The sequence below is a fragment of the Microtus pennsylvanicus genome, chromosome 7 (assembly GCF_037038515.1).
Source record: "Microtus pennsylvanicus isolate mMicPen1 chromosome 7, mMicPen1.hap1, whole genome shotgun sequence".
Classification (NCBI taxonomy): domain Eukaryota; kingdom Metazoa; phylum Chordata; class Mammalia; order Rodentia; family Cricetidae; genus Microtus; species Microtus pennsylvanicus.
Window position 1 is genome coordinate 35240258 of NC_134585.1, and position 27886 is coordinate 35268143.

The 27886-nt window shown below is 46.6% G+C and overlaps 1 protein-coding gene across 3 annotated transcripts; it reads right to left on the bottom strand.

The window, feature by feature from the left end:
- Positions 1–578: 578 nt before the first annotated feature.
- On the bottom strand, positions 579–26261 carry Plekhb2 (pleckstrin homology domain containing B2). 3 transcript variants are annotated; one of them, XM_075980483.1, is made up of 8 exons: positions 25964–26261; positions 18809–18853; positions 16064–16216; positions 15410–15512; positions 12861–12900; positions 11364–11453; positions 9678–9783; positions 579–3295 (listed from the first exon to the last, which is right to left on the bottom strand). In XM_075980483.1, exons 2-8 carry the CDS (start codon positions 18843–18845, stop codon positions 3156–3158), a joined length of 669 nt encoding a protein of 222 aa, XP_075836598.1. In that variant the 5' UTR covers positions 18846–18853; positions 25964–26261; the 3' UTR covers positions 579–3155. The 3 variants fall into 3 exon arrangements, with proteins under 3 accessions (XP_075836598.1, XP_075836599.1, XP_075836600.1); XM_075980484.1 differs by having other exon boundaries at positions 25869–26024; XM_075980485.1 differs by lacking the exon at positions 25964–26261 and adding an exon at positions 24409–24485.
- Between the last annotated feature and the right edge of the window lie 1625 nt (positions 26262–27886).

Genomic DNA, 27886 nt, shown 5'->3' on the forward strand with positions numbered 1-27886 from the left:
CTGCCTCTGCCTCCTGAGTGCTGGGATTAAAGGTATGTGCCACCACTGCCTGGCTGACCCTATCTCAAAAATAAAATGAAATAAAAGGAAGTCTGAAAAGAAAAAGGATGGGTGGGTTTCTTCTGCTGACAACAGAAAACGCAGAACCCGAGCTACTCTTTTTTTTCCCTCCCTATATAATCCCAAACTGGCTTCAAATTCATAATATTCTTGCTTCCACCTCCTTAGGGCTGGGTTTAAAGGCATGTGCCACCACGGCCAGAAACTTATGCGTATGTGTTTGTGTGGAGACCAGCAGTTGATGTCATGTGTTATCCCATATCATCCTCTGTGTTATCTTTAGAGACAGGGTCTCTCAATGAATCCAGAGCTCACTGATTGGCTAGAAGGCCAGCCAGCAAGCTCTAGGGCTGTCCTTTCTCCAAGGCCCCAGGTCTATGATTACAGATGTCTGTAGCCATGCTCAGCTTTCCCATGGATGTCAGGGATCTGATCTTAGATCCCTATACTTGCATGATGGGAACTTAACTCTCTCTCCAGCCACCATGAAATAATTTTAAAAAACAACGAAACTTAGCTTAAGTTTAATGATCATTTAATATTTTAACAAGTTCACTTACAAACATACACACGCTGTGCACACGGGTGGGGGGAGGAAACGGGCTCTGTAGACACAGCAGAGTAACAGAAACGCAAAAGCAATCACAAGAAGATTGCCTGTGTCCTCTGCCTTTCATCTACACAGACTAGAAGGCAAAATGAAAGGTTACATAGGAGCAACAACACATTTGAAAATAAGTCTGGATCATCCTGTCTCCACCGCAGGAACTTCCTCTGCTCCACGAGCTACTGTGGGCACTCATGACCTAACATATGCGAAGCCGGGCCTTCTTGACAAGTGATGATCTGAGACATGGCCCTCGGCTTCCATCTTTCACATGGAAAGTTGTTAACTCAAGGAACTAAGAGCGCAATGAAATCAGTCATGCGTATGTCGGCAGCCAACCTCTTCCAGCCTTGGGTCTTGAGGTAAAAGTCCATGGACCTGAAACGCTCCTCAACCCTGAACATATGGCTCCCGCCAACTCATGAACCCCATGACTGACTGAGGAGCCAAATAACATGGCTGATGCAATCAAAGGGACAGCATCTACGAGGATAGGAGCCGAGGAAATGAAATGCCTGAGTCCATTCTTCATATCCAGAATGTATTTCATTCCAGAATCAAGCAACTGGTGGCAAGATACTATCAGGCTCAGCTATGGCTGCCTGTTAAAGCTGGTTCCACTGGGGCCAAGGTCTAGGCAAGGCACACCCAGGGAACAGTAGGAGACAGTTCTGTTTCAATAGCACTTCAGGGGCATGATTCAACACTCTCTGGTTCTAGGAACCCCAGTAACTACGTTCAAAATTAATGTCCCTATGCGACACTGAAAACTGATTTTAATGTTTTGTAAGTAAAGCATGGAGTTTAAGAATGATAACATTGTGAGAAAGCCACTCTTACAACACGGGATGTGAAATCAACATTACATTCATCAAGATGACACTATAAACCATCAGAACCATGTTGCCACAAAGCCCTCTACCAGAGACGACAGAGAAGCAAATTTCAGCCAGAACTGGGCAGTGCCGTGTCAACAAGTCCCCTAGGAGTAGGCAGAAAAACACCACGGGCACACCATCGCATCTACTTGGCAACTGTCTCACATGGAGATACGTTCAAGACTGAACTGACCAAGAGAAAGCTGCCAAGCAGTGTAGCAAGGCAGCACACACATGCTGGGCTGGGCACACTCTGGAGAAAGGGGGCTGTGTGAGTAGAGGACAGGGCCTTCACAGTGTTGCCCCCCTTTGTGAAAGGACACGGTTTACAGCACGCTGGTCACAAAGCTGGACTTAGAAGCTTTACGACATGAACAGAAGATTTAAATGTGTACAACATGTATTTTCTAATATTAGAAATACATTTCCCCCCAGAAAATAGGACTGTGGGCTTCCCAGAGCATCACACATGTGGGCACTTTCTAGTTGTAGGCTTTTCTAGTATGAGTGGGTCAGGCATGAAAACGGGAGGGACTGGATCCCCACTAACATGGATTAAAACAAACCCCTGAGACTCGACCCAATCTCATGTCTCCCTAGGAACCTGAGTCGTCCCCACCCAGCTCTGGTTCATCCCCACACTCTGGACAGCCATAGGGCCCTACCACTGCTCAGGACACGCCTCTCAAGGAGTTTAAGAGTGCCCTGGGCAGCTTGGGCCCCGGGTCTGACACAGGTACAACAGAACTAAGGCTCTCCCTCCTTCCCCTCATATACTTCCTCTGCAAGTAGAAAAATAGGCTCCAGACACACCGAGCTGGCAACCAACAAACCTAAAGCAAAACACTGGCAACACATCACTGGGCAGATGCCAGCCTCTCTCCGCCCACTTGCCACTCACTATTCTTCATTCAGCAGGGTTTAAAGGTAAACGTCCCCAAATTCCGAGGCTCAAATCAAGTCCTAACTTGAGACGATTTCCAATTATTCCCGGGAAAAGCAAACAGAAGAATAACAAGTGAATAAAACTGGACAGATTCCTGGAGCATAAGTTATAAAGGGAGCGAGTGTCCCTCTCCATCCTAAGCAGTCAATCTGGCAGGTGCCTGGGAGCTACCGAGGGTAGATCATAGGCTTCTCACACGCCGCCCTGAGGGGCCACCAGCCCACAGCTCTACGGTAATATGCGGCCAGGTCTAGAGTGAAATTTCACAGTTAAAGAAGCTGAATTTTTACCACACTCATTCATATCCTCCTCCATCAGCGTTATTATTGGCATAGCGGGGAAAATCATCCCTTGATTAAGTACCGGACCTAACTGAGCAGAAAATGCCCATTTAAATGGGTGTGTTTACATAAGGCCATCCGAGAGCTCCCTAAGAAAGACTTGGTGCAAGCCAGTACCCCAAAGAACTCAGATTCCCGCTTATAGTACACTTCAAGGTCGTCTCTGTGGTCCCCATGCAGGTCAGTCACAATCATCAGATTACCACCTCCAAAAGAACTATTTAAATTATTACAAAAGACACTTGTCACAAACAGAAATGCCCTGCAGATCAATTATTGCACACAGGACTAACAGAAGCGATGCACAGAAGACCTTGAAGGCTCTAGAAGACCCAGAACAGAGAGCCCAGGGCCATGCCTGTGGCGGCCCCAGCAAGCATGCCCAGGGCCAGATCGCTGTCACTGTCTCGGTACCGCTCGCGGATGATGACTTGATTGGCAGGCTGTTGTCCATAAACTCCTCCTATAAAAGAAGAGAAGAAGAGATCTTTAAGATGTCACCTGGAAATGCAACATTCATGGAAAAGATGGCGAAGTTGAGGGATAGCTGATCACACTGTGGGAAGACGTACCTGTCCTTCCTCACCTGCCCAAGGCACCTTCTGATTGGATAGCAGAGAGCTGAATGGCCAATAGCTAGGCAGGAGAGGATAGGCAGGACTCCTGGGGAGCGAGAGGAACTACTGCATGGTGGGGGGGGGGGCATTCTGAGAAGCAGAGATTTGTGAGCAAGATGCAGAGGGACTGAACTGAAGAGAGGTAGCAAGCCACATAGCAGAGTGCAGAGTTAATTCGAGTTTTAAGAGCTAGTAAGGAGCGAACCTAAGTTATGACCAAGTTTTCGTAATTAATAATAATAATTTCATAATTAATAATAAGTGGTCCAAAGAAAGTCTGGCTATATGGAGCCCTTAACACAAACACTGTTGTCTACTCTCCACGTGACCAGTTTACACAAACACTGTGTCTACTCTCCATGTGACCAGTGTGTTCACTAATGTGTTAACAGGTGGTTCCAGTGAGTTCAATCCAAATCTCCCCAAGACCCATCACATATATGCTGAGGAAGACACTGTTATATATGAAGACTCACATATATATGAGATAAATTATGGTCTGGAGACATGGCTTAGTGATTAAGAACACTTGCTGCTCTTGCAGAGGACCTGGCATCCCCATGGTACCTCATAAACATCTATAACTACAGCTTCAGGGGATCCAATGCCCTCTTCTGATCTCTGTAAACATCAGGCATGCCCCTGATACACACACACACACACAGCCCAAACACTCACACATGGTAAATAAATAAATCTAAAAACTGTATTTTAGGGGATGGAGAGATGGCTCAGAGGTTAAGAGCATTGCCTGCTCTTCCAAAGGTCCTGAGTTCAATTCCCAGCAACCACATGGTGGCTCACAACCATCTGTAATGGGGGTTGGTGCCCTCTTCTGGCCTTCAGGCATATACATAGACAGAATACTGTATACATAATAAATAAATAAATAAATAAATAAATAAATAAATAAATAAATAAATAAATAAATATTTAAAATAAATAAAAACCGTATTTTAAAAGATGGTACATGAGGCCTGGCATGGTGGTGCACATCTTTAATCCTACCGTGTGGGAGGCAGAGAGAGGAGGATATCTGTGAGTTCAAAGCCAGCCTGGACTACACAGCGAGTTTCAGCCCAGCCAGGGCTGCCTAGTGAGAACCTATCTAGGCTGCCTAGTGAGAACCTATCTAAAAGGCAAAAGGACGGTACATGCTTGTAGAGATGAAGCTGATCATCCTTCATAAGAACCTTATTAGGGGAAGGTGGTGGTTGAGACGAGAATGGCCGCCAGTTGGCTCAACTGTTTGGGAAGAATTAGAAGGTGTGACCTTGTTGGAGCAGATGTGTCGCCAGGACTGGGATTTGAGATTTCAAAAGCCCACACCATTCCCAATTAGCTCTGTCTCTCTGCCTCCTATGTGTGGATAAGGATGTAGGTTCTCAGCTACTGCTCCAGCACCATGCCTGCCTGTCCCCTTCTATGTTGGTCATGACTCACCCTCTGAAACTATAAGCCCCAGTAAACTCTTCTATAAGTTTTATATTCCTTGGTCAAGGTATTTCATCAGAGCAATAGAAAAGTAACTAAGACAGAAGTGGTATCCGGGAATGGGCTATTACTGTCACAGGTCTGACCAAAAGTGTCCACGTTTGGAGTATTGTGTAAGACTTTGGGACATTGGACAAGGAAAGCAGTTGAACGCTGGAAGTAGGGCTGAATGAGTCATTTTAGTAGACACTTAGAACACAGCAGTGCTGAGAAAATGTAGGCCATGAAAGCTCAAGAGGTTTCGGAAGGGAACAACATTAGCAACTAAACTAGAGACTATGCTTGTGGTATTTTGGAAAAGAACGTGGCTACTTTCTACCTCTGTCTTAAGAATCTTCCTGAGGTTAAATTGAGGAGTTTTAGACTAATCTCATTAGAGAAGGTGATTTTAAGACAGCCTATTACTGACTAAATCACACAGTTATTAGTGATCACTCTTACGCAGATCTACAATGAAAAAGAACAATAGGAAACAGGCCTGGTTAGCATACTACAGATCTTGGGGCATTGCAGAGGTAGTACTCCCTTGGTTACATTCTACTTTGTGTGACTTTATGTCTATTCATATATTCTTTGTATCTTCAACACCTTTTTTTTGGGGGGGGGGGTTCAAGATAGGGTTTCTCTGCATAACAGCCCTAGCTGTATTGGAACTTGCTTTGTAGACCGGGCTGACCTTGAACTCACAGAGATCAGCCTGCCTCTGCCTCCTGAATACTGATTAAAGCCACACGCCACCACCATCCAGCCAACATCAATTCTTCAAGTTACTTCTATATCAATATGAATATGATCCCAAGTTGGCTGAGCTGCTCTGGAAGGATTAGGAAGTATGGCCTTGCTGGAGGAGATGTCACTGGGGATAGGACTTGAGAGTTTAAACACCCATGACATTCCCAGTTAGTGTTCTCTCTCTCTCTCTCTCTCTCTCTCTCTCTCTCTCTCTCTCTCTCTCTCTCTCTCTCTCTCTCTCTCTCTCTTTCAGATAAGGAAGCAAGCTCTCAGCTAATGCTCCAGGACCACGTGTACCTATACTCTTCCATGATAGCCACGGATTCACCTTCTGAAACCATAAGGCTCAACAAACTCTTCTATAAGCTGCCTGGGTCATGGAGTTTCATCACAGCAACAGAAAAGTAACTAAGATAAACATAGCACCATGACCGCTGGGGAGAATGCCTTCAGTTCCTTTCAGTTCTGGGGAAACAAAGGGAGTTTCTTGGGGGGCGGGGAGGGATACGATGTGACCTAGCCACAAAGGCAAGGATAAGGGTGAGCCAGAACTCAAAGTGGCCTTGGATTTTGCGTGGAGGCAGGCTTGAAGCTGCCTGGGGAAAGCAAGCAACTGTCTGGAAGAACTGCGAGGTTACAGCACAGGCTGCTTTTCAGTCCTGGGGAGAGAGCCGCAGGGGTGTGGCCTCTGGAACAGAGGCACTAGAGGACCTGAAACCTTATACACACCACTCTCTAAGAACTTACTGACAGAACAGGGTTCTCTGCTTGCCAGGGCCAAACCCCTTAACGGTACGAAGATGAGAGCACTGATAAACAGGGCCCAATCGTAGACGATAAAGCTACAGAGGTTTGCCTCTGGTTTCCATGGTAGCCCTCTGCACCATGCTTGCTGGGATGACAGACAAATGAGAAGAATGTGGGAGAGGCAGGGCAAAGCCTGACAGAAGGTGAGTCAGCCGCCAAGCGCGGTGCCAAGCATGGTGGCTCACACCTGCAGTCCTAGCCCCATGGGGGCTTATGACAACAACACCAGTTATTCACCATCTAATGTCAGGACACGTCTCTCCTGAGGATTTCATTGTTTTTAAGAGGCCACTGCCCTGACTCTGTTATGGACTTTTAGATTACAGCCATGCCTAAACTAAAAGATTAAACAGAAGCTTCTCATTCACAGTGTGAGTTAGGTACACCAGCCCCAGCAGGCACTCCTTCACAGATACACACTAAAGGAGAAACCCACCAGGGACATCTGGGAACTTCAAAGGTCGCAACATCAAAGATGTAATCACAGAGGGCAAAGATTGTGGCATGGTGCCTGAACTGCTCAGCCCAGGAGCCAGGGGTACAGGAAGACACCATCTTCACGTCCTTCCTCTACAACCAAGAATGTCATGCTCTTGGAGGACTTTGCAGAATGAATTGTGCAAACTCCAAGAAAACCAGCAGAGTGTCTGGGGAAAATCTCCTTGTCCACATTGCTAAGATGTGCCACACGAAGCTACAAATGTGCTGTCACCTTGAGAATTCTGAGCTACGCGGCCTCTCACGGTGCCACGGCCGTCCATCCATTCTGTGTCTCCTCCTCCACTTCCTCTGCCCCGCCACCCCACCCACCTCTGCCCCTCACCCCATTTCCTTCTCTGCTTCCGCCTCTGCCTTCTACTTCCTCCTCCAGCAGTACTAACAGCCTTACCGCTCAAATATACATCAGCATGGCCCACTAACAAAAGACAGACTCACCCACATTAACAGTTAAAGATCTACGGAATGTGACATTAAAGAAGCTCCAGGAGATGAGCGTGGAAAGCCGCCTAAGCCACCAGTGAACTCACCAGTTCCTGACTCTGCCTTGCAGTGAGTCACCAGGAAGCCTAATGCCAAAGCGCTGTCAACAAGCTTGAACTGTCTGAATTATGCCTGGTAAAAGCTAAATATCTGTAGAGACAACTCAGAGAGTTGGCTGAGGAGGTGGATTTGGAGAGAAGCCTCGGTCCTTAAGAGCAGAAGACCCGAGTTTGGTTTCTAGTACTAGTATTCAGGTCCATCAGTTCACAACTGCCTACAACTCCAACGCTGGGGAGCTTGAAACCTCTGGCCTACTTGGCCATGTGCACGTTATCCACACACATACAGACAATTTAAAATAATTTAATTTTTAAAAGGGGGGGGGAGAGCTGGGGGAGAACTCTTCTCACCAATAAAGAAAACACAGAAACTGCAAGTGAGTTTCTCGCAGGCTCATTCTAGAAGCCCAAATGAAAGTCTGTCACTTTAAAAAAAAAAATTAGTCTATTTACTTATTTGTGGGAATTAGGCATGCACCACAGAGCACACATGGGGGTCAAAGAACAACCTGGGGGAGTCGGTTCTCTTCTTCAGCTGTGTGCATCTTAGGAACTGAACTCAAGTTGCCAGGCTTGGTAGAAAGTGCCTACCCACTGAACCATCCCCCAACCCTATCCCTGCCACTTTCTACAAGCACCTTTGAGAGTAAAGCTGAAGTCAGCTCTGCCTAACATCCTGAGGTGACCCATGTACTATACAGACAAAATCACCAAGTCTTTCTTAACGTGGCCGTGTTGTCTTCGTCATGACTATGAAGCCAGCACCGTGAGGACGATGCTACCAGGTTTGACGGTCAACTTGAGATGGAATCTAGCTTCCTAGAATCACGGCTGCGATAGTTTTTGTTTGCCTCTTCCCAGCTAGGTGGAGTCCTGCCTTAAGGCACCCTTCCCTTTATCCCAGTGCTGGCCTGGCCTCCTCATCTCTTTCAACACAAGCCTTGGTCGCGGCATTAAATTTCCTGGTGCTCTTTTCCTTTTGAAACTACATTTTATATTTCTTTCTGCTCTGCTTGCTCTTTTACACTTGTGTAAGCGTGATCACTAATAACCATGTGATGCAGTCAGTATTTCAGAAGGCTGTGAAATATTAGCTGGCAAAGAAATTAGTCCATTACTTTTAACTGGGCCTCAGGCAGGTTCATAGGACAAAGGGAGAAAGCAGCGACATTTTTTTTTTTTTTTTGCCAAACTATCACAAGAATGGTCTCTAGACCAGTTTCTGATATTGATCCTCTCTAAAACCTCTAGCTGGACCTCCACAGTTCACATTGCTCTCAGCACTGCTGCCTCCCAAGAGCCTACAAGGAGGGCCCATTCTGCTCTGCTTACAACATTCAGCCACTTTTCTAGGCCAAGTCCCAAAGTCTTCCACAATCTTCAAAAAAAAAAAAAAACCCGAAATGGTAAGGTCTATCACAACAATAGCCCATTCCTTGGTCCCAGCTTCTGCCTTCACTACCTTTATATTGCTGTCATAAAACACCATGACCACGACTACTTACAGAAGGAGGGGGATATTTAGGCCTTGCAGTTCCAGAGGGACAAGAGCTCATCACCATAAGAAGGACCTGTGGCAGCAAGCACCAGGCACGGCAGCCGAGAGCACACATCTCAAACCATAAGCCGGAAACTAAGAGCTGTCTGGAAACGGTTCAAGGCTTTCGAAACCTCAAAGTTTGCCCTCCGTGATGCACCTCCCCTAGCAGGGCCACACCCCTCAGCCTCCCCAAACATTGCCACCACCTGAGGATCAAGTATTTGAATGTCCAAGAATATCGGGGACATGGCATTCCAACGACCACAACTACGTATGAACACACTGACGCGTTTCTAGTCGTACTTTATGCGACAGTATGTGCTGCCACCCGAGGCTGTCCTCTGACGTCCCCTCATGAACTGTGACACACAGTCATCCACACACACAAATACGGCACATGCGCACAAAATAAATAAAATGGAATTTTTTAAAATTAAAATTACTCTAGCACCTCGAAGACTATTAAAGAAAAAAAATAAGCAAAAGTCAGAGTGGCAGACTCATCTGGGGTCTCCAGGAGAAAGAGAAGTTCATTTAACTTCAAACTGAAACATAGGAATCCCCCCTGCCCCCCACCGTAGGCAGAGACCAGGAGCAGCAGGCAGCACAAGTTACCTGCATATGGGTACTGGTATGGCACAGCGTATGCCTGCCCGTTGGCAGCATAGACAACTTGAGTTCCTGCTGGGTATGCGCCACTGTATGGACCATAGCCATAGACCTGAAAAAAAGAGAAAGCCCTGTGAGAAATACAATTTTGAGGGTTTTGAGGGGCTGGTGATATGGCTCAGTGGGTAAAGGGACTTGTCACCTGGCCCGGTGACATGCATCCCATCCTGAAACTCACATCATGGAAGGAATGAACAAGTCCTAAAACTCACTCTCTGACCAGGAGCAGGGGTGTGTGGGGATGGAGAGGGGTGGCACACTTGGGAAGTATTGGGGGGAGGAATGAAGGGAGAACAATGATGTGATTTTATTTTAATTAACATACATGCATGCATACATACATATATACATACATACATACATGGGTGTCTGCTGACCTCTACAGGCATACTATGGCATGTCTAGATTGGATAATGGAGAAGCTATTAACTCAGAAATCCCAATGAGTATAGACAAAAAAGACCTCAGAAGATGTGCGTTTTCTCTGCCCAAAGAAGCAAAGAAGGGATGGCCTAGCAAGAGGCAATATTTGCAGACAGTAGCTCACTCTTCCACGCTAAGCAAACACATACAAACCACCTGCAGGAGACCCTACTCCTACCACCAAAGGTGCAGAGTTCAGCTCTCAGCATCTACATCAGGAGGCTCACAACCACCTATAACTCTGGCTCTGGAGGACATGATGCCTCTGGCCTCTGGGGGCACCTGCACTTATGTGCACATTGCATCCACAGACACACATGCACATAATTAAATAAAATAAATACTTAGGGGGAGAAAAAAAGAAGTCAAGTAATTAGTTATATGGCATCGGCAGGTAAAAGCACCTGCCACCAAAGCCTGCGAACATGAGTTCAAGTCCTAGGATCCACATGGTGTGAGGTAAGAACTGACTCCCACAGCCTGACCAATCCAACACACAAATAAACACATATCAGATACATACATAAATATACATATATATATATATATATATCCTTTAATTAATAAATAAATCTATAAACCGTGGGTGAGGTAGCTCAGTGGAAAAGAACTGGCCTAGCATGTGTGAAGCCTTGAGCTTAATCTCCATCACTCACATAAAGAAAAAGAAAAATAAACCTTTACGAACAAAATATCTAAACATGAAAATATATATATATAAACACTAGACTTTTTTGTTTCTTTTGAGGCAGAATCTCTAGCTTAAGCTGACCTCCTCTACAGCCAAGAATAACCTAGATCTCCTGAGTGTTCCACCTCCATCACCCAAGCTCTGAGAGTCCAAGAATGACCTAGATCTCCTGAGTGTTCCACCTTCATCACCCAAGCGCCGAGAGTCCAGGTGTTGCCACCCCCAGTTTATGCGGTGCTGGGGACTGAACCGGGGCCTCCAGTTTGTGAGACAAACGCTCTATCAACCGAGCTACACCACTAGCTCAATAGTTGCTGTTTCACTGAAGTAAAGAGGATGAGGGATATTCTGTGATAACCAGGAAAGATTCTAAGTGTATTTCTAACTTCCCGATACTGACTCAAGATTAAGAATAAAACCACAACCAAAAAACAAAAGAAAAGACAAACAGAAATGGCAGAGCAACAGAGCCCCAGCTTTCCCCACTTGCCCGATCTCTACTCAGATCTGCTCCCTACCTCAGGGGTTGGCGCAGCATAGGCAGCATAGGCGGGCGGTGAAGCGGCCACGGCAGTCTCTTCAGACAGGATTGTCGAGCCAACGTACGCCTGTGTGAGACAAGGGGGCTAGGACATTTACTCAGCAAACGAAAGATCAACAGGCCTCAGCTCTCTGAGAAGGACGGGCCTCTCCTGCTGATCCAGGGGGGGCCTCCAGCCTCACTACAACACCCTCTGAGTGTAGCAGCAAGTTGGAGGGTTCTGGCTCAGCCCTCCAGTCAGAGTGGAGCAAATACTCCTGGCCTGGGAAGATGCTAGAGGCTGCACCGTTGCCCAACGCTTAGACCAAGAGTCACCTCTCTCCATTGGATCACATCTGAAGGGCTCCCGGAGCATGCTCTTTCTGTAATTCAAGAACTACGCTCCAGGGGAAAAGGAAAAACAGTAGCTCTTTTTAAAAATCCACACAAAGAATTGTGCTGGGTGGGATTTTGCTGACTATATTAATTCTAATACAGTCGTCAATACTAATTTCATGAGCAGGGGCTGTGCATGAAAGATAGACAACTGGAGTCTGGAGTGAGCTTGGAGGAACAGGATCTGGCTGAGAGGAGCAGAGGACTGGGGTTTTGACTTCATTTCCACCTGCACAAATTCTTCTGTAAGCCCAATCTACTTTACCCTTTTCTCCCTACAAAGATACTGCAAAAAAGTAGAGCCCCATCTAAGAATGAACACGTTGACCACAAAGGTTCTGCCGGGGTTACAACAGGGTTTATGGTTTCTGTATCTCCTAAGGTGAGAAATAAAATTAGGGACAAAAACAAGAAGGTTTTGGTTTCTTAAGAGGCTGCAATCTTATGGATAAAGTGGTCACCGTGGTTCTTTTTGAAGCTTTACTTGAAGATACAGCAGAATTCAAGGTGATGCAAACCCGGTGAAAGGTGACGGACAGCAGGAATCACTGGGACTGACACCCCTGGGGAGGAGGGTGTAGTCTTAGCTACTGTCTCATTACTCCGACAAAATAACCAAATGAGAACAATCCAGGGGAGGGAGAGTTAGTTCTGGATTACAGTTCTAGAGGGAGACAGTCCATCTCGGTCGGGAGGGCACAGCAGCAGGCAGGGGGCAGCTGCTCACAGTGTATCCTGGATCAGTACTGAATAGGAAGTCAAGACAGGCTCAAGGCCCGCCCCAGGGACCCCCACTGGCTCCACATCCTAAGGTTCTGTAACTTTCCCACACTGCTCCACCATCTGGGAAACAAGTGTTCAAACAAGTGAGTCTATGGGGGATGTCTCATATTCAGATCTCAACAGGGACCTCCTACCGTAATCTGGCATGAGCACTGTCAGCAAGAGCCACCCTGCTCTGTCCAGCTCCAGGAGCAGTGCATGGTCAGGAGACTGCCCCCCTCTCTCTTCCACTTCCTTCTCTCCACCTCCCATTCTCCAGTTTGCTACACAGAACCAGGATGTGCAAACAGGACAGGAACCACCACGGGCAACTTACTGTGTTCGTTCTGGAATCCTGCAGTGTAAACTTCCAAGCCCTGGAGAAAAGAGAAAACAAAACAAACCCAACATTCCAGTGATTCTTAAATCCGGCTAGCATCAGTAGTCCTGGAAAGGCTTGATTAAAGAGAGACCTGTAGCCTGTAATCCCAGCACTTGGGAGACTTAAACACCATGGCTACCATGAGCTGGAGGCAAACCTGTGCTGTAGATGAAGACCTTGCCTTCTACCACCCCAACCACATCAGAATAAACAGAACAAAACTTCAGGCCTTACCCCAAGACCCACCAAATCATCTTTTTCTCAAGACATGAACTAAGAAAAGATGTATATTTAAAGAACCGGTTTATAGTCTATACTGTTTAAACATAATATACTTTAGATTTTACGTTTAATATTTTCTTCCCTTTAATACCTGTAAAATGTGCTGTAAACCTTCTCATCAGCAGCCAGCACTGGCTCGAAACCTACTGTGTAACCCAGGCTGACTCCAAATTCAATATCCTCCCATCTCAGCCTGCAGAGTACGGCCATTCGGCTGTATGCCAACACACTTAGCCTCTAATTCATTTTTAATAACTATTCCACGTTCCATGATATGAAGCGATTTCAATTGTCTCGGTTAGAGTTACTATCGCTGTGATGAAAGTCCACGACCAAAAGCAACTTGGGGAGGAAAGGGTTCATTTCCATAAAGAGTTCAGCATCAAAAATAGGCAGGGCAAAACTCAAACAGGGCAGGAACCTGGAGACAGGAACTGAGACAGAGACCATGGAGACTGTTGCCCTTCTCAAGGGAGCCTCCCTCCCCTCCGGTGTCAGGCATGTGGCAGGCGTGTGTCAAGCCGTCATAAAACCAGCCAGCATGCCTGCAACACTTTTACCAACCAAAAGAATGCTTGCTCTCTGTTACCTTGGTGCCCCAGTTCTGTTTGTGAACTCGTGATCCTTCCACCCCTACCTCCCAAGTGCTGGGATGGCAGATGTACCCCAGCATGCCCTGCTTCCCTTGTAGCTCCTGCAAATATTTCTAGAGGATGAACCCTAATGAAGGGCTCAGCCAGAGAACGTATCCATCGTATAAACAGATGGTAAATAAATAAAAGCTTTCGCTTCACTCGACAGTTGGAGAAGACAACCCACGTTTATTTCCCCATCTTTCCTCAGAGGTCTCTGTAGGGGATTGAATTACATGCCTTCAAAAGACACGCTCAATTCATGGTCCTAGTACCAATGGGTGTGATGCACCAGGACATAGGGTCTTTACACATGAAATCAAATGAAAATGGGGTCAAACTTTAAGGTCCTCAGTCCAACATGACTGACGTGGTGCAGATCCAGCAGGAGAAGGCTATGCAACAACGAAGGGTCGGAACACACGCACACAAACACACACACACATTTTAATTTTAGTAAAAATTTAAAAATAGATCCAAAGAAAGTTTATCCAGGCATTGTGGCACATACCTTTAATACCAACAATAGGGAAACAGAGGTAAATGGATCTCTGTTGAGTGTGAGGTCTATAAAGAGAGTTCTAAGCCAGCCAGGGCTACATTATCAATCAGTCCCCCCCCCCACCCCATCTCTTGTACACACATAAGACCAGTGTGAGTCTATCAATAAAAAGCACAAAGTGGCTGCTGACAGGTTTTGCCATTCACTCTGGGATCCTGCGTGTGCTACCGTTCTATTGTTGCGAAGAGATACCATGACGATGGCAACTATTATTTTTTTTTTTAAAAAAAAAGTACTTAATTGGGGGCTTGCTTATAGTTTCAGAGGTTTAGTCCATTATCATCACGGCAGGGAAGCATGGCAGCATGCAAACAGCACTGGGGAGTACCAGAGAGCCTCATCCGGATCCACAGGCAGGGAGACTCTGGGCTAGGCAGGGTTTTTGAAAGCTTGAAGCTCACCCCCAGTGCTGCACTTTCAACAAGGCCACACCTCCTAATCATTTTCAAACAGTGCCACTCCCTGATGGCTGAGCGTTCAAATACGGGAGCTTATGGTGGCCATTCTTATGCAAACCACAACACTGCTTGATTAAGAGAGAAAGAACTTAGAATAAAGGGGACTCATTGCCCTTGAGAGTACAGGGACCTGAGTTTGAATCCCCAGAACTCATAAAAAAAATCCAGATGTGTAACATTAAGATGCATAACTCAGCACTCCTACAGAGAAATGAGGAGAGACAGGAGACTCTCAGGGAGTTCACAGGAAAATGAAAACCCAACAAGGCCATCTCAAAAACAATGTGACAAATGAGGATCCATACTGATATTGTCTTCTGACCTCCACCCTGGCCATGGCACACGTGTGTCTTTCCATATACACACAGCCATGCATACGCATGTACACACACACAGACATACAAACCCAAGAAAGAAATCAGACCCAAGGAAGGCCCCTGCCGTTTTTTCTCTCCTTCGGTCTCAGCCTGGAGGGAAACTCTACTCCCATTCTTTTCCCTTCCTGACAAGTGGAAATCAGAGCAGAAAATACTGTCAATTAAAGAATCTCATAATGAAATCAAAACTCACAGGCAATCGTCTGTGCTCTCGGCACAGAGACTGATGGTTTTGCCGTCTCGGCAGACGATCTGCAGCAGACAGTCTCTGGGCTTCCCATCTGGAGGCTGGATGTCTAGGAGAAACAAGCAGAATGAAGGACCACGCCGCAGCTTGTCTTTTTGTTTTTGTTTTTCTTTCCCTCCTCACTCATTCTTAGAGATAACAACCCACGGAAGTGAAGAACAAGATGGTGCATCACTACGTGGGGAAAACCAGGGGCCTAACTAAGGAGCAAGAGAGAAACAATCTAGCTAGCTGGCAAGGAAGACGCCATTTGTTCCCCGTAAAGTGAGCATAAAGGAAGGATGACTGAGCCCCGCACCAATGTACTTCAGCATGGTTTCAAGAAACTGAGTAGACTACCACATATATGCAGTGTCTACATCAGAAAACCAGCATGACTTAAGAGCGTACCACCTTTCCTGGCGTTACTAGCAATCTGGCCCTTCTCCAAAGATGAAGAGAAGCAGGCAAGGCCTAACTCCAATGGGGGGGGGGTCCATCTATCATGGTGCTGATGATGTGTGTGCCCAAGCCACACTATGGTTGCCCGGCCAGCGCCCAGTTTGATACTGGCAGCAGGCTGTCAGGAAAGAAGGCATGGCAGTTCCGCGCACTGCTTACCCCGACACTCATGTCCCATGCGGATATTGATGCAGTCCACCGGCATATGCACCTTATCCTCTACACTCTGCCGAGTCTGGTCATCATAGTAGATCAGGTGACCGTCAGACCACAGGTCAAACCAATTCTTCTTCCAGCGCTTCAGAATAGTACCTGAGGGGTAGAGGGATAGGGAAAGTCATCTTTGAGCTAAAACAATAAAGGTGTGGCGGAAACTGGCCACCCACAGAAAACTGACAGACACAGGCACGGCCTTGCCACTCCCACTTTAACAGTGCAAGCACAGGGGGCTGGATAAATGGCTCAGCGGTTAAGAGCACTGGCTGCTCTTCCAGAGGTCCTGAGTTCAATTCCAAGCACCCACATGGTGGCTCACAACCATCTGTAATGAGATCTGGCACCCTCTTCTGACCTGCAGGCATACATGCAGACAGAACACTGTATACATAATAAATAAATAAATAAATCTTAAAAAAAAAAGCAGTGCAAGCACAGGAAGGCTACTAAGCAAAGCACAAGTAGTGAAATAAACAAGAAATTGAGACTGCACCCCTCTATGGGAATGTCAAGGAAGAGCTGACAGGGTACATGTAAATGCCAAAGGATGGAGAAGAGATCTGTGGAACACTGCCATTTGGATACTGACAGACACTGAGAAGATACAGCAGGTGACAACCAGTATCCAACAGGCTGACCCACCAGATGAATAATTCTCTGATGGGGAGCCCCACTTGGAAAGGTCATGGGGTCCCTGAATGTAAATGACTCTCTATCATTTTTCTCATATGCCACTAAAAACAGCTATGGGTATTTTTTCTACTGCTTGCATGTTTATCTCTTGAAAATGTTCCATCTGCTGGCACACATATAGGTATGGATGGTCAAGAAGATGATTTTTGCTTTATAATTCTGATGAATAGAAATAATACTAGAATATTATTCATTACTCAGACTGACATAGAAAAGTATAGTACTCTCAGTCACAAAGACAACTAATTTTAGACTTTATAGCAAATTGAAAGCAAACTGGTTGCCCCTAGAGATGAAAATACAAGGTCAATTTCCCAGGTATTTATTGCTGATTCATGGTCAGCGCACGAAGCAACTTTAGTAGACATAACTCTCTCAGCAATGAACTTTCTGCACGCACTCCCCAACCACAAGTTCAGTCAATTAACTGTTTAGTGTTTAAGTCCTGAATTTCAATGTCACTTCCTGCCTGGGAACCCTGACCACTTACAGCTATGTGCTTACTTTGCTCACTGGCCGGACAGCACAAGCTTCCTAGACTGAGAGAAACTGTGTCAGCAGTATGGTTCAGTTTCTTGTTGTTTATTCAAGAAGAGCTACGTGACCCTGAAGACGTGATTCATATTTGTCCAGAAGCTTTGGCTATGAGGGGAGCTGTGTGATGGGGAGAGAGGTGGTGTCAGAGAAGCGGGAAGAGATGCAGCTGAGTGGGTAGAAGGTTTGCAGGAGAGATGCATGTAAAGGAAGCATATGTGAGCTGTGTAAAGAGTTGTAACTGCGTGGAGAGATGTATGGCTGTGCAGGAGAGAGACATGTGTATGTAAAGAGAGATATGTAATTGTATGTAAAGAGATGTAACTGTGTAGAGAGACTGTCTGGAAAGAGAGATTATTCAAGATGAAGTAAGGTGGTTACCATCAGGAAAGCTTGTGTTTGTTCCTTTTTTTTCTTAAGCTACCATCAGAAAGCATGTGTTTCTCTCTTTACCCTCAGAAAGAAAAGTCTAGCCCAAAGACAGAGAAGAAATATTTTTAAGTTACTCAGTGCTCTGAGAGGCATTCTTTTCGCAACCCTGGGTGCAGTCCTGGGAGCTGGCCTCCCAGGCTGTGACAGTAAACAACACAGCCATTGTACTCATGAACACAGCAGCTGTGCATACCTGCACAAGGCCCACCCAAGACTGGGCCTTTCAACATTCCATCATGGATGGGAAGAACATGTAAGAATGATAATAATAACTTTAAAAAAAAAGGCTCACCTTCCAAGAGCATGGTGATGTTTAAGGAGAAAACCAGAGGCCAGCCAAAGAACTGGCAAAAGACTTTTCCTTGGGTCTGAGCAAAGAGGCCCATGTCCCCCATTCACAGGAGGTTGGGGGCACAAAACTCAAGAGAAGGCAGCCCTCTGGGACTGAGGCCACCCTCTGAAATATCAGTCAATCGGCATTATTCTATTCACCTTGTGTAGGCTAAGGCTACCCGCAGACCTGGGGAACACAGCACTGCTCCAGGTCTGGGAAGGGGTAACTGGCTCTCCCTGCCTGACAGCAGGTCAGAGTGGCAGCCTAGGAGAGCAGCTGGATGGAAGAACACATCCACAGCTGCCAGATCTAGGAGACTGGACCTCGAGCCCAAAGAACAGAGTTTCCTCTGGAAACAGAAGGCCAGTGGCCCACCAAGACACGTCTCCCTACTGATCCTTCTGAGGCCCCACAGAGGACAGGCTATCCCACACACAGAGGCCAGAGGCAGGGAGCCCAGGCGTGGTCAGACTCAGCAGCCTCAAGTCGGCCCTTAATAACAAAGAGCACGACTGAGGAAGGGAAAGGGAAAGGAGCGGGGACTTGCGCACTTTCCAGTTCCTATCAACTCTGGATTTCCACAAACAGTTCACGGAGCTCCAAGAATTCCCAGAGGAGATGCAAGACAACAGCGCTGACCAGGTGTGACTGTTTACAAACATGATCTGCTTCAGCAGACTCAAGCGTCTACTCACTCTGCCGCAGCAACCATCCGCTCTTCACAAACGCCATCCCGTCAGCTGCAGGAGAAAGAGCAGACAGGTTCAGAAGACATCACCCTAATCCAGGGCTTTCTGCTAAGCCAAAGGGGAGGTTTGCATTTTAAACTGGCTTGAATTAGGTTCCCAGTGACTAACAGCATGAACATTCTCCCAATAAAATTTCCAACAGTTACTGATTGAAATCAGTAAATTATCTCAGAGCACCAAATGTGTTCCCAGTCTCATCCTAGACACCATAAAGACTAACTAAGAATGATGTGTTTGCTTCATTTACTTTCTAGGTAAGCATTCATGCTATAGAACCACTCATCGAGTGCTGGGAGGGAAAGGCAGAAGCCTAGTACCACCAGAGGGGAGCCAAGTCTCCTGGAAAAAGACGTCACTCAGCTCTGGCAACTTGTGAGACCACCTTACAGGAGAGACAGTCAACCAATAACGAGCCAGTGATGCACTCCTTCCAGAACTACTTAGTTACGTATACTTCCTAACCTTCTATTTTAACCTAAACCTTGGGGCTGGACAGATGGCTCCGCAGGGCCCAGGTTCAACTCTCAACACCCACATGGGGGCTCACAACACATCCAATCACAGGGCACCCAACACCTTCTGGCTTCTGAAGGCACTATATACATGTAATACAGACGTACACAAAACAACCCTACATGGGAAACATAGGTAAATAAATAGAAAAATAAATAAATCTTAACCTCGTATCAGACCCTGAAAGGCAGACATGGTGGAAAGGGGTGTGCGGCTTTTTCATTATCACTTGTCTGTCTGATTGGTCTGGTAGGGATCAGTGGTTGTCTGGCTTGTTAGTGCTGCCAAGGCCCAGGCTCTCCCCATAAAAACACAGCAGCATCACTGTCAACGAAATAGCACACACTGTATCCCAAAAGTCAAAAACAGAATGTTCTAAAATCAAGAACATTCAGAGCTCTGGGTTAAAATAACCACAAGCAAAAAGGCAATAGGCCTGGGCTACAGCTCAGTGGCACAGCACTTGAATGGAACCTGTGTGCCTTGGGTGCCACCCCTCAGCACCAGAAAAAAGGGGGAAGCTGAAAGCAGAGCAAGAAAGGGACGGAGGAAAGAAATCAGAGAGGGAGGGGAGGGGAAAAAGAGGAAGACGAGGTGGTGGTGGTGGTATCTTTCTCTCAGAAAGAAAAAGGAGGGGCTAGAGAGATGATTAAGGAACTCTGCAGCCAAGCTTGATGACTTGAGTTCAATCCCCATCCCCAGGACCTAAAGTGGTGGGGAGGAGAGAAGCGACTCCCTCCAGTTGTAATCTGGTTTTTATGTATAACATGTATGTGCCTCCGGAGCGCTGGGGTTAAAGGTGTGTCCCGCCACTGCCCAGCTTAGATAAACATTTTAAGAGGAAAAAAAAATCTGCTAGGAACTAAGGTTACAACCCAGCCACAGCATAGCATGGCATAGAGGAGGGCTCTGGGCTCAACCTTCAGAATAATAAATAAATCGCCTGTTTAGGTGATTTTGAAAACAAACCACAGAGAAAGAGCAAAGGAAACGCATGAGATATTTTCCAGAACAAGATGATTCTAGTTTCCTCAAAGAATTTTTCAAAGCTCCTTGGGGGCTGGAGGGCGGTACCGCAAGCAGACGAGAGAGAAGGCAAGCACAGCAGTCAGTCGACAGCACACACTGCTCTTGCAGAGTTCAGTTCCCAGCAGCAACAGCAGCTGGCTCACAACCACGTCCAACTTCAGTTCCAGGGGATCCTATGCCCTCCTCTGAATTCATCGACACTGTCACTCAGGCATGCTTGGCTGCTGTTGTTTAAGCTCCTCAAACTAGTTGGGCTTGGTGGTATGTGCCTTTAATCCTAGGGTTCTAGGGCCTAGAGGCAGGTGGATCTCTAGAAGCTTGAGGACTGCGTTATCTACATAGTGAATTCCAGGCCAGCCAGGGCTATGCAGTGAGAAACTGTTACAAAGACAGACAGACAGACAGACAGAAATAGAAGTAGATACTATATCAAAAGGGCAGCTTAAAAGAGTGAAAATGGGCACTTGAGACCCAGGGAAAATGAATCCATATCCTGGGGCCATGGTCGTCACTCACATTTGTCTACGAACAAACCACCACATTCCCCTTGAGGCCAGAGCTAGGTTTAACACTGACACATCAAAACTACCTTCACATAGACTGTCTCAGGGTTTCTAGTGTTCTGATAAAGCACCACGACCGCAAAAACTTGGGGAGGAAAGGGTTATTTTGCTCAGTGTTCCACACCATATTCTATCATCAAAGGAAGGAAGAAGTTTCTTCAGGGACTCTGACCTTGCCACATGATGCCAAGCTTCAATTTTGTGGTTCCTTCCATCCCGGCACTTTTACTGAGACCGAGACTGTACCTTTACTAATGGCCTTCACTTACTTCTCAACCAAAACAGGAACTCAGGGCAGAAACCAGGGCAGAGACAATGGAGAAACAAATGATGCTTATCATCTTGCTCCTTGGTGGCCTGCTGGTCTGCTGCCTCATACAACCCAGGACTGCCTGCCCAGTACCACCCACATCAATCATTAAGTAAGAAAATTCCCTTCCGGTTACTTAGACTCTAATGGCATTTTCTCAGTTGAGGTTCCTCTTCCCAGGTAACTCTAACTTGTGACAAGCTGACAAAAACCAAACCAACTTGACACACAAATATAACACTATGAAACAATAACCCTTCCTTTTTTGTTTATCCCCAAAGTCTCGTGTTAATGCCAACCGCACAATATAAAACATTTAAATTTTTTAAAGTCCCATTGTTACTAAAAATTCAACAAATTAAAAGTCCAAAGTTTCTTAAAATATTCAAAGTCTCTCTAAAAATCAACTCTCCCTAATATTCGAAAGTCTCTTAACTATGGGCTCCTGGCGAGTCTCAACTTATGTATGGATCCTGTAATAGGACATATCATGGCATCTATAACACATAATAGTGACACGCAGGGGTAAACTACAGAGCATGTGGCACTCAGCATGCCAAGCAAAGAAAGAGAAGCATTTCTGTCCTTTCAGAGACTGGTTGGGTCATTTATCCTGGGAGTACTCTCCCCACCGCCAGGGTGAAGTATATTAGCTATTACTCTCATCGCCGTAACAAGATAACAGACAAGAGCGATTTAAGGAGGGAAGGGTTTATTTCAGATTACAGGCTGAGGGGATAGAGTCCATCGTGACAGGGAAGTCATAGCAGTGGGGACATGCAGCATCTGGTCACACGGCATCCGTCATCAGGAATCAAACAGGTGGATGCTGATGCTCAGCTCAGTGTCTTTTTACTCAGTCCAGAACCACAGCCCATGGTTGGGGGGGGGGGCATCCACATTTAGAGTGGATTTTCCACCACCATTAACCCAATCTAGAAACACCCTCCCAGGCTAACTCAGAGTTCTGTCTCCTAAATGATGCGAGATCTTGTCAAGTTGACAGTCAGTATTAATCTTTGAAACTGACTCTCCTGGTATTTTTAACTTGCTGCTAAATAGCTACCTTGCATTGAGTTTTTTCTGTCAGGCACCATGGCAAACACTTGTATGTTATTTCAGCCATGTTTTCCATAGTCTTGTCAAGTAAATGGTCTATTTTCATTTTACAGATGAAAAAGCAAACAAAATTAGCTGCCCAATGTGACAAATTAAGATGGGATTTGAACACAAGTCTTCTGGGTCCACAGTCTATGCTTAGAAACATTAGTCTTTATGAATCTTAAAAATATATGATCATAATAGTGTTTCCTGACTTTCATTTGCTATAATACAGTCACTAAAATTCCTCCCTCCAATTTGAAAGCAATGAGAATTATTAGAAAATAAAGTAGGTAGATTCATCAAGTTTGTTTCTGTTGTTGTTTTGGTGTATATTGTTTTTGTTCTGCCAACTTGACACAAACTAGAGTTACCTGGGAAGAGGGGCCTCAAGTGAGAAAAAGTCACCAACAGATTGCCTAGAGGCAAGTCAGTAGGGCATCTTCTCAATGAATAATTGGTGTGAGAGGGCCCAGACCACGGTGGGTGTGGCTATCCCTGAGCAGATGGTCCTGGGTTGTTCAAGAAATACAACCTAATAACATCTTTCCTCTCTCAGTTTGTACTATGTAGTTTTGGGTAGTTGCTGACACTAATCAAGTAATTCTTTATTTTCTTTGGCATCCACTAATGCAGAAGAAAGGCTGGAAAAAAGAAAGAAGCCACATATGAATCCGAGCTAAAAGCACAGCAAGTTTTCAGGAGTTAAGGAGAACCTGCCTCCCATCCACCCACTCACCCCATCTCCAGCTAGTGCTACAGGAGCACACTTCCGTGTGGCCGCTCTGACAGGACAGGGGATGGAACAAATCCATCAAAGGCTGTGCTGTTTTTATAGGATGCGCAAAAAAACAAAAGCTTTCTATTTCACAAAAGATTAAGAGGGTTCATAACACTGTCTCTCAGATAAAAACAAAACACTTGGGGAGTTTCTTCAGCTCTGCCCTGGTCTTCTTGCCTCCTAGCTCCTGAGCCCTGCAGGCCTCAGGGAAACTTTTTCTTTACCCATCTCCCCAGCCTAACTGCTTATGTTGCAAATGGTATATACAGCTTTATGCTGGAAAGTTCCTTACAGGAATGAAGCCATATTAAGCATTACCTAAGCGCACAGCAGCAGGAGTCCACCACCATATGATACAGTATTCACAGATATGACTTATTACTAACAATAGGGAATGACAAGGGGCAGGAAGGGCATATAAGAGCACTTTTAACCTCTATATTTTAAGGACACGTGTGTAACATGTGTTGTTGAAAGGAATCTGTTCATGGTTGGCTGTTCTGAGTTAACCCCTGACCCAGGTGGCACAGGGAGGAACACAGGACTCAGCATCTTTAGGAATGCCTAAACCCAGTTAAACGGAGACTGTAATGGAGAAGAGCAGACAAGAAGGAGGAATGCACAGACGCCATAAACTTCAGGGACTAGGCTGACCTCCTGACCAGAGAGCCCGAGACTGTGTCTGGAATGGCGGACTGCTTGTCTGTCCTGCCCCCCCCCCGCCCCGGGCTATATCACCTGCTGGCTGCAGCTGACTCATTAGAAGGTGTTCAGGGTATAAACCTCTCAGATCACTGGCTCTCTGCCAAAACCACAGCTTACAGGCTCAGTTTCCAGAGACAGAGAAATAAGAGAATAGAAAGGGGTTGGGGCAGACAGACAGACAGAGAGACAGACATGGTGAGAGAGTGAGAGAGATTGACTTCATATACTCAGTCTTTATTATCAGAGAAATTACTTACAAAGGAGAGCTAACACCCTTAAGTTACCAAACACCTACTGTGTGTCTGACAGGAAAACACCCTAAGAGAATTTTGATGTCTGTCCTGAGGAAGATCCGTGGGAAATCTTTCACACTCAAAATAAACATCACAGACACTAGAGAAACCCAGACAAGCACCTGCCTGGCTAGAGGGTCCCTTCCCAAGCCTCCTGTCTTAACCATAGCCCACTGACCACCCAGAGTCCTGGGCCCAGGAAACACTCCAAACACCCTAAGGAAGAAGCCTGCAGCAGCACTCCCAGTTACCTGCCCTTCTTCACTCGAGAGGCAAGCCCACAGCACAGGCTGGAGGACACACAGCCATGTTTGGTCAATGATTCCTTCAGCAAACACTCATCACCCTAAGAAAGCAGGCAATAAATCCCAGTTGCCAACCTACCATTTCCTGTAAAGTGGGACAAGTCACTTCCTGGACTGGTTGCCTCTGAGATCACAAGAGAAAAGCGTTCCTATTTTAGTAAAATAGAACACACACACACACACACACACACACACACACACACACACGGCTTCTTGGAAGGAATTGATCAGTGTGTTCTGAATCAGCCAGGCAGTCTCTAAACTCTGTGACCTCTCCACCTACTCTAAAACACTGGGGATTATTCCACTCCTTTATGAACTGAGAGCTACAACGAACAATTTCTGCTTACCCCAAATAAAAATGTCTGACCTCCCAAGGTCTAGATCTAGCTGTACAAACACTTGTACAATCAAACTCCTAAAACTAAAGACGGTCTAAGACCACAGACCATGAAAGCGCAGGGAACGGGAGGGCCCACCAGAGCTGCTCGACGGTGACCCGAGGATAATCCAAGGGTCTTCGTGAGGCAGCGGCGGTCCCTTGCGCGGCCACAGGAATTATTAAAAGGGGCCAGAGAGGTCCCATCCTCAGCAGAGCGCCCCCCCCCCATCTCACCCGCCATGGTGGAGAAGGGGGGAGGAATGTTAGGACTAAGCGGCTCTACGGAAGATACCATTAGGATAGGGAACACTGGGGAAGGGATGCGCTCAGTTGGAGAGGATACAATCAGGTTGTGGGTCTTTGGGGAACCCTGAAAGGTCCCTTGGGGTAAGGGGAGGGGCACGAGACTGGACCAGACGTGGGACAGGGAAGGATAAGATTATGGTGGGAAACACTGGGGAAGCCCGCAGGGACCCAGGAAAAGAGGGAGGGGTGCTAGGCTAGGCAAAATCATTAAGAGAGGCTATGCAAGAAAGACACAGATCATCAGGACGTAGACAATGAACGAGGAAGGGGGAAGCAACGGAGACTTGGAAGGGGGGAATACAACCAGGATGGGGAACACGGAAAGAGACAGGAAGGGGAGGGAGATACAATAAGGATGGGGGAAGGGGAAGGAGGTAAGAGATGGAGGGAAAACAAGCAAGATTCTGGACACTTTGGGATGTAAAGAGGAGGCAGTGGCTGAGGTAGTACAATCAGGATAAGGACACTGGAGGGGAGGCAGGAGCTGGGGGAGGGCGCTTACAATAAGGAAGGCGACTTTTTGGAAGAGGGAAGGTTAGAATAGAGAAAGGGAAGAGAGCAAGAACAAGGGGAAGCTTCGGAGACGGGAGAAGGAACGGGGGCTGAGAGGGGTCGCCGAAGAAGAGAGGACTTGAGGCTGAGGAAGTGGGCGCGGCCAGCAAGGTTGGCGTCCCCCAGAGACAAGCTTGGAGGGGGGGGTTGTAGCAAAGCGGGTTACCCCGGGTGGGCGTGGAGCACAGCCGGCTGGGGTACGCCGACAGGGGAGGTCCGGAAAAGGGTCGCACGCGAGCGCAGTACCGCGGGCACAGTCACCTGCGAAAGATCAGGCCGCTAAGCAGGAATCAGGCTGAAAAAGCAAGGTCGTCGCTGGCTTCTTCTACTCTTGGCTGAGCGCGCAAGACCAGGGCCTGCGTCACTGCCTCGCGCGCATGCGCGGCAGGCAAGTGCCCGCCGGCGTGCGGGCTGGAGCCTGAAGGGTTAAGAGCCTGAAGCACTTAACAGGAGCTTAGATACCAGCTCAAAGGCGGTTCTAAGTATCCTAATCTTGGCCTCTAAACACAGAGCTTCGTGGATAAGTGCGTGGCAGCCAAAACCAAGGGCAAGCTGAACCTGGAACATCCCGGAGCCAGAAAAGAGGACTTGCGTGCTCAACAAAACTGGGAAATGGAGCTGTCCAAACTGAAATAGCAACCAAGGAGCAAAGCTGGAAGTCTCCGCAATAAGTTACATAGGATTGTTATAGCTTAGAATATAAAATATAACTATTAAAGAAATAAATGAAGAAGGATCCGGGTGTGTTAATACAGGACTATAATCCCAGAACTGGGAAGGCTGAGTCAAGAGGATCACAAGTTTGGGCCAGCCTGGGGTACAAAGCCACTGTCTCAAAAACAAAAACAAACAAAAAGCTAGCTCATAAAGAGGGAATGGTGGCCTGGCAATGGTGGCACACGCCTTTAATCCCAGCACTCGGGAGGCAGAGGCAGGTGGATCTCCGTGAATTCGAGACCAGACTGGTCTAGAAGAGCTAGTTCCAGGACAGATTCCAAAGCTACAGAGAAACCCTGTCTCGAGAAAACAAAGAAATTAAGAAAAAAAGAGAAAGAGAGCATGGTGATACACAACTGGTGTATATAACATGGTGATGGTAACACTAGGGAAATGCGGTAAGATGAAGAGGTCCACAGTCATCCTTGGCTACACCGTGAGCTCCAGGCCAGTCTGGAAATTCACGAGATTCTGTTTTCAAACAACAAAACAAAACTATCATACTTTTTGAATGATAGTTCCTTGTGTATCTCATTATGTTGTTTCTAGGTTCTTTGTGTCTCGAACAATGAATCAGACAAGGCACAGAATAGAAATAGTGAAAGTGTACATTCATTTAAAAAGAAAATGTGTAGAATACACTCCCCAGAATGGGAACAGGCCTGAGCAAGACCCAAGATCCTAAGGCCTAAGACCCAAGGTCCCCATGTCCTTTTGGAGTATTCTTTTTATGAACTCGGGCAGAGGGATTCCCCAGATGAAAATTGGGAAGCCCCCCTACCATGACTGAAAGATGGACTTAGTTTTAAATAGCTTTGGATCATCTTTAAGTTGGTGGGTCGGGTTGTATGTTCTATAGCTTTACGCATATGTCCCCTCATGCTTATACAGGGGACAGTAAGCAGGACTTTTCCTTTAATAGTCCAGTTTAAGGGAAAACTTTGTCTCACAGCTCTTACAACCAAAACTGGTTGACGATGGGATTGTTTATCTGCCCTTCTGCCATGAAATGCCTGGACCCCAAATTATCTAAAGGGAGGAGATGTCCGGTGCTGCCCCCATGGGAAAAAGACCAAGGGAAGGTGCCTACCGGTCATCAGCCAGGCCCTACGTCCACCTACGTCAACAGAATCTATAGATGCTGTGCTGGTTAGTGTTCAGCACCTTGACACGAACGAGGGTCATTTGGGAAGAGGGAACATCATCAGATCGATCCATGGGTAAGTCTATGAGGCGTTTTCTTGATTGATGATTGACGTTGGGGAGTCTATGCTGCTATGGAGATGCAATCCTTAGGAAGGTGGTCCTGGCTTGTAGGAGGAAGCAGGCCAGTAAGCAGTGCTTCTCCATGGTCTCTGCTTCACTTCCTGCCCTGCTTGAGCCCCTGCCTTGGCTTCCTTCAATGACAGACTGTGAAAAAGATTTGTGAGCCAAATAAACCGTTTCCTTCCCAAGCTGCTTTGAATC

Coding starts and splice junctions, on each gene's coding strand:
- Plekhb2 (XM_075980483.1), bottom strand. CDS start 18,845: ATGGCGTTTGTGAAGAGCGGATGGTTGCTGCGGCAGA. Junction 11,454..12,860: donor AGGATTCCAGAACGAACACA/GTAAGTTGCCCG, acceptor TGTCTCACACAG/GCGTACGTTGGCTCGACAAT. Junction 3,296..9,677: donor ATACCAGTACCCATATGCAG/GTAACTTGTGCT, acceptor CTTCTTTTATAG/GAGGAGTTTATGGACAACAG.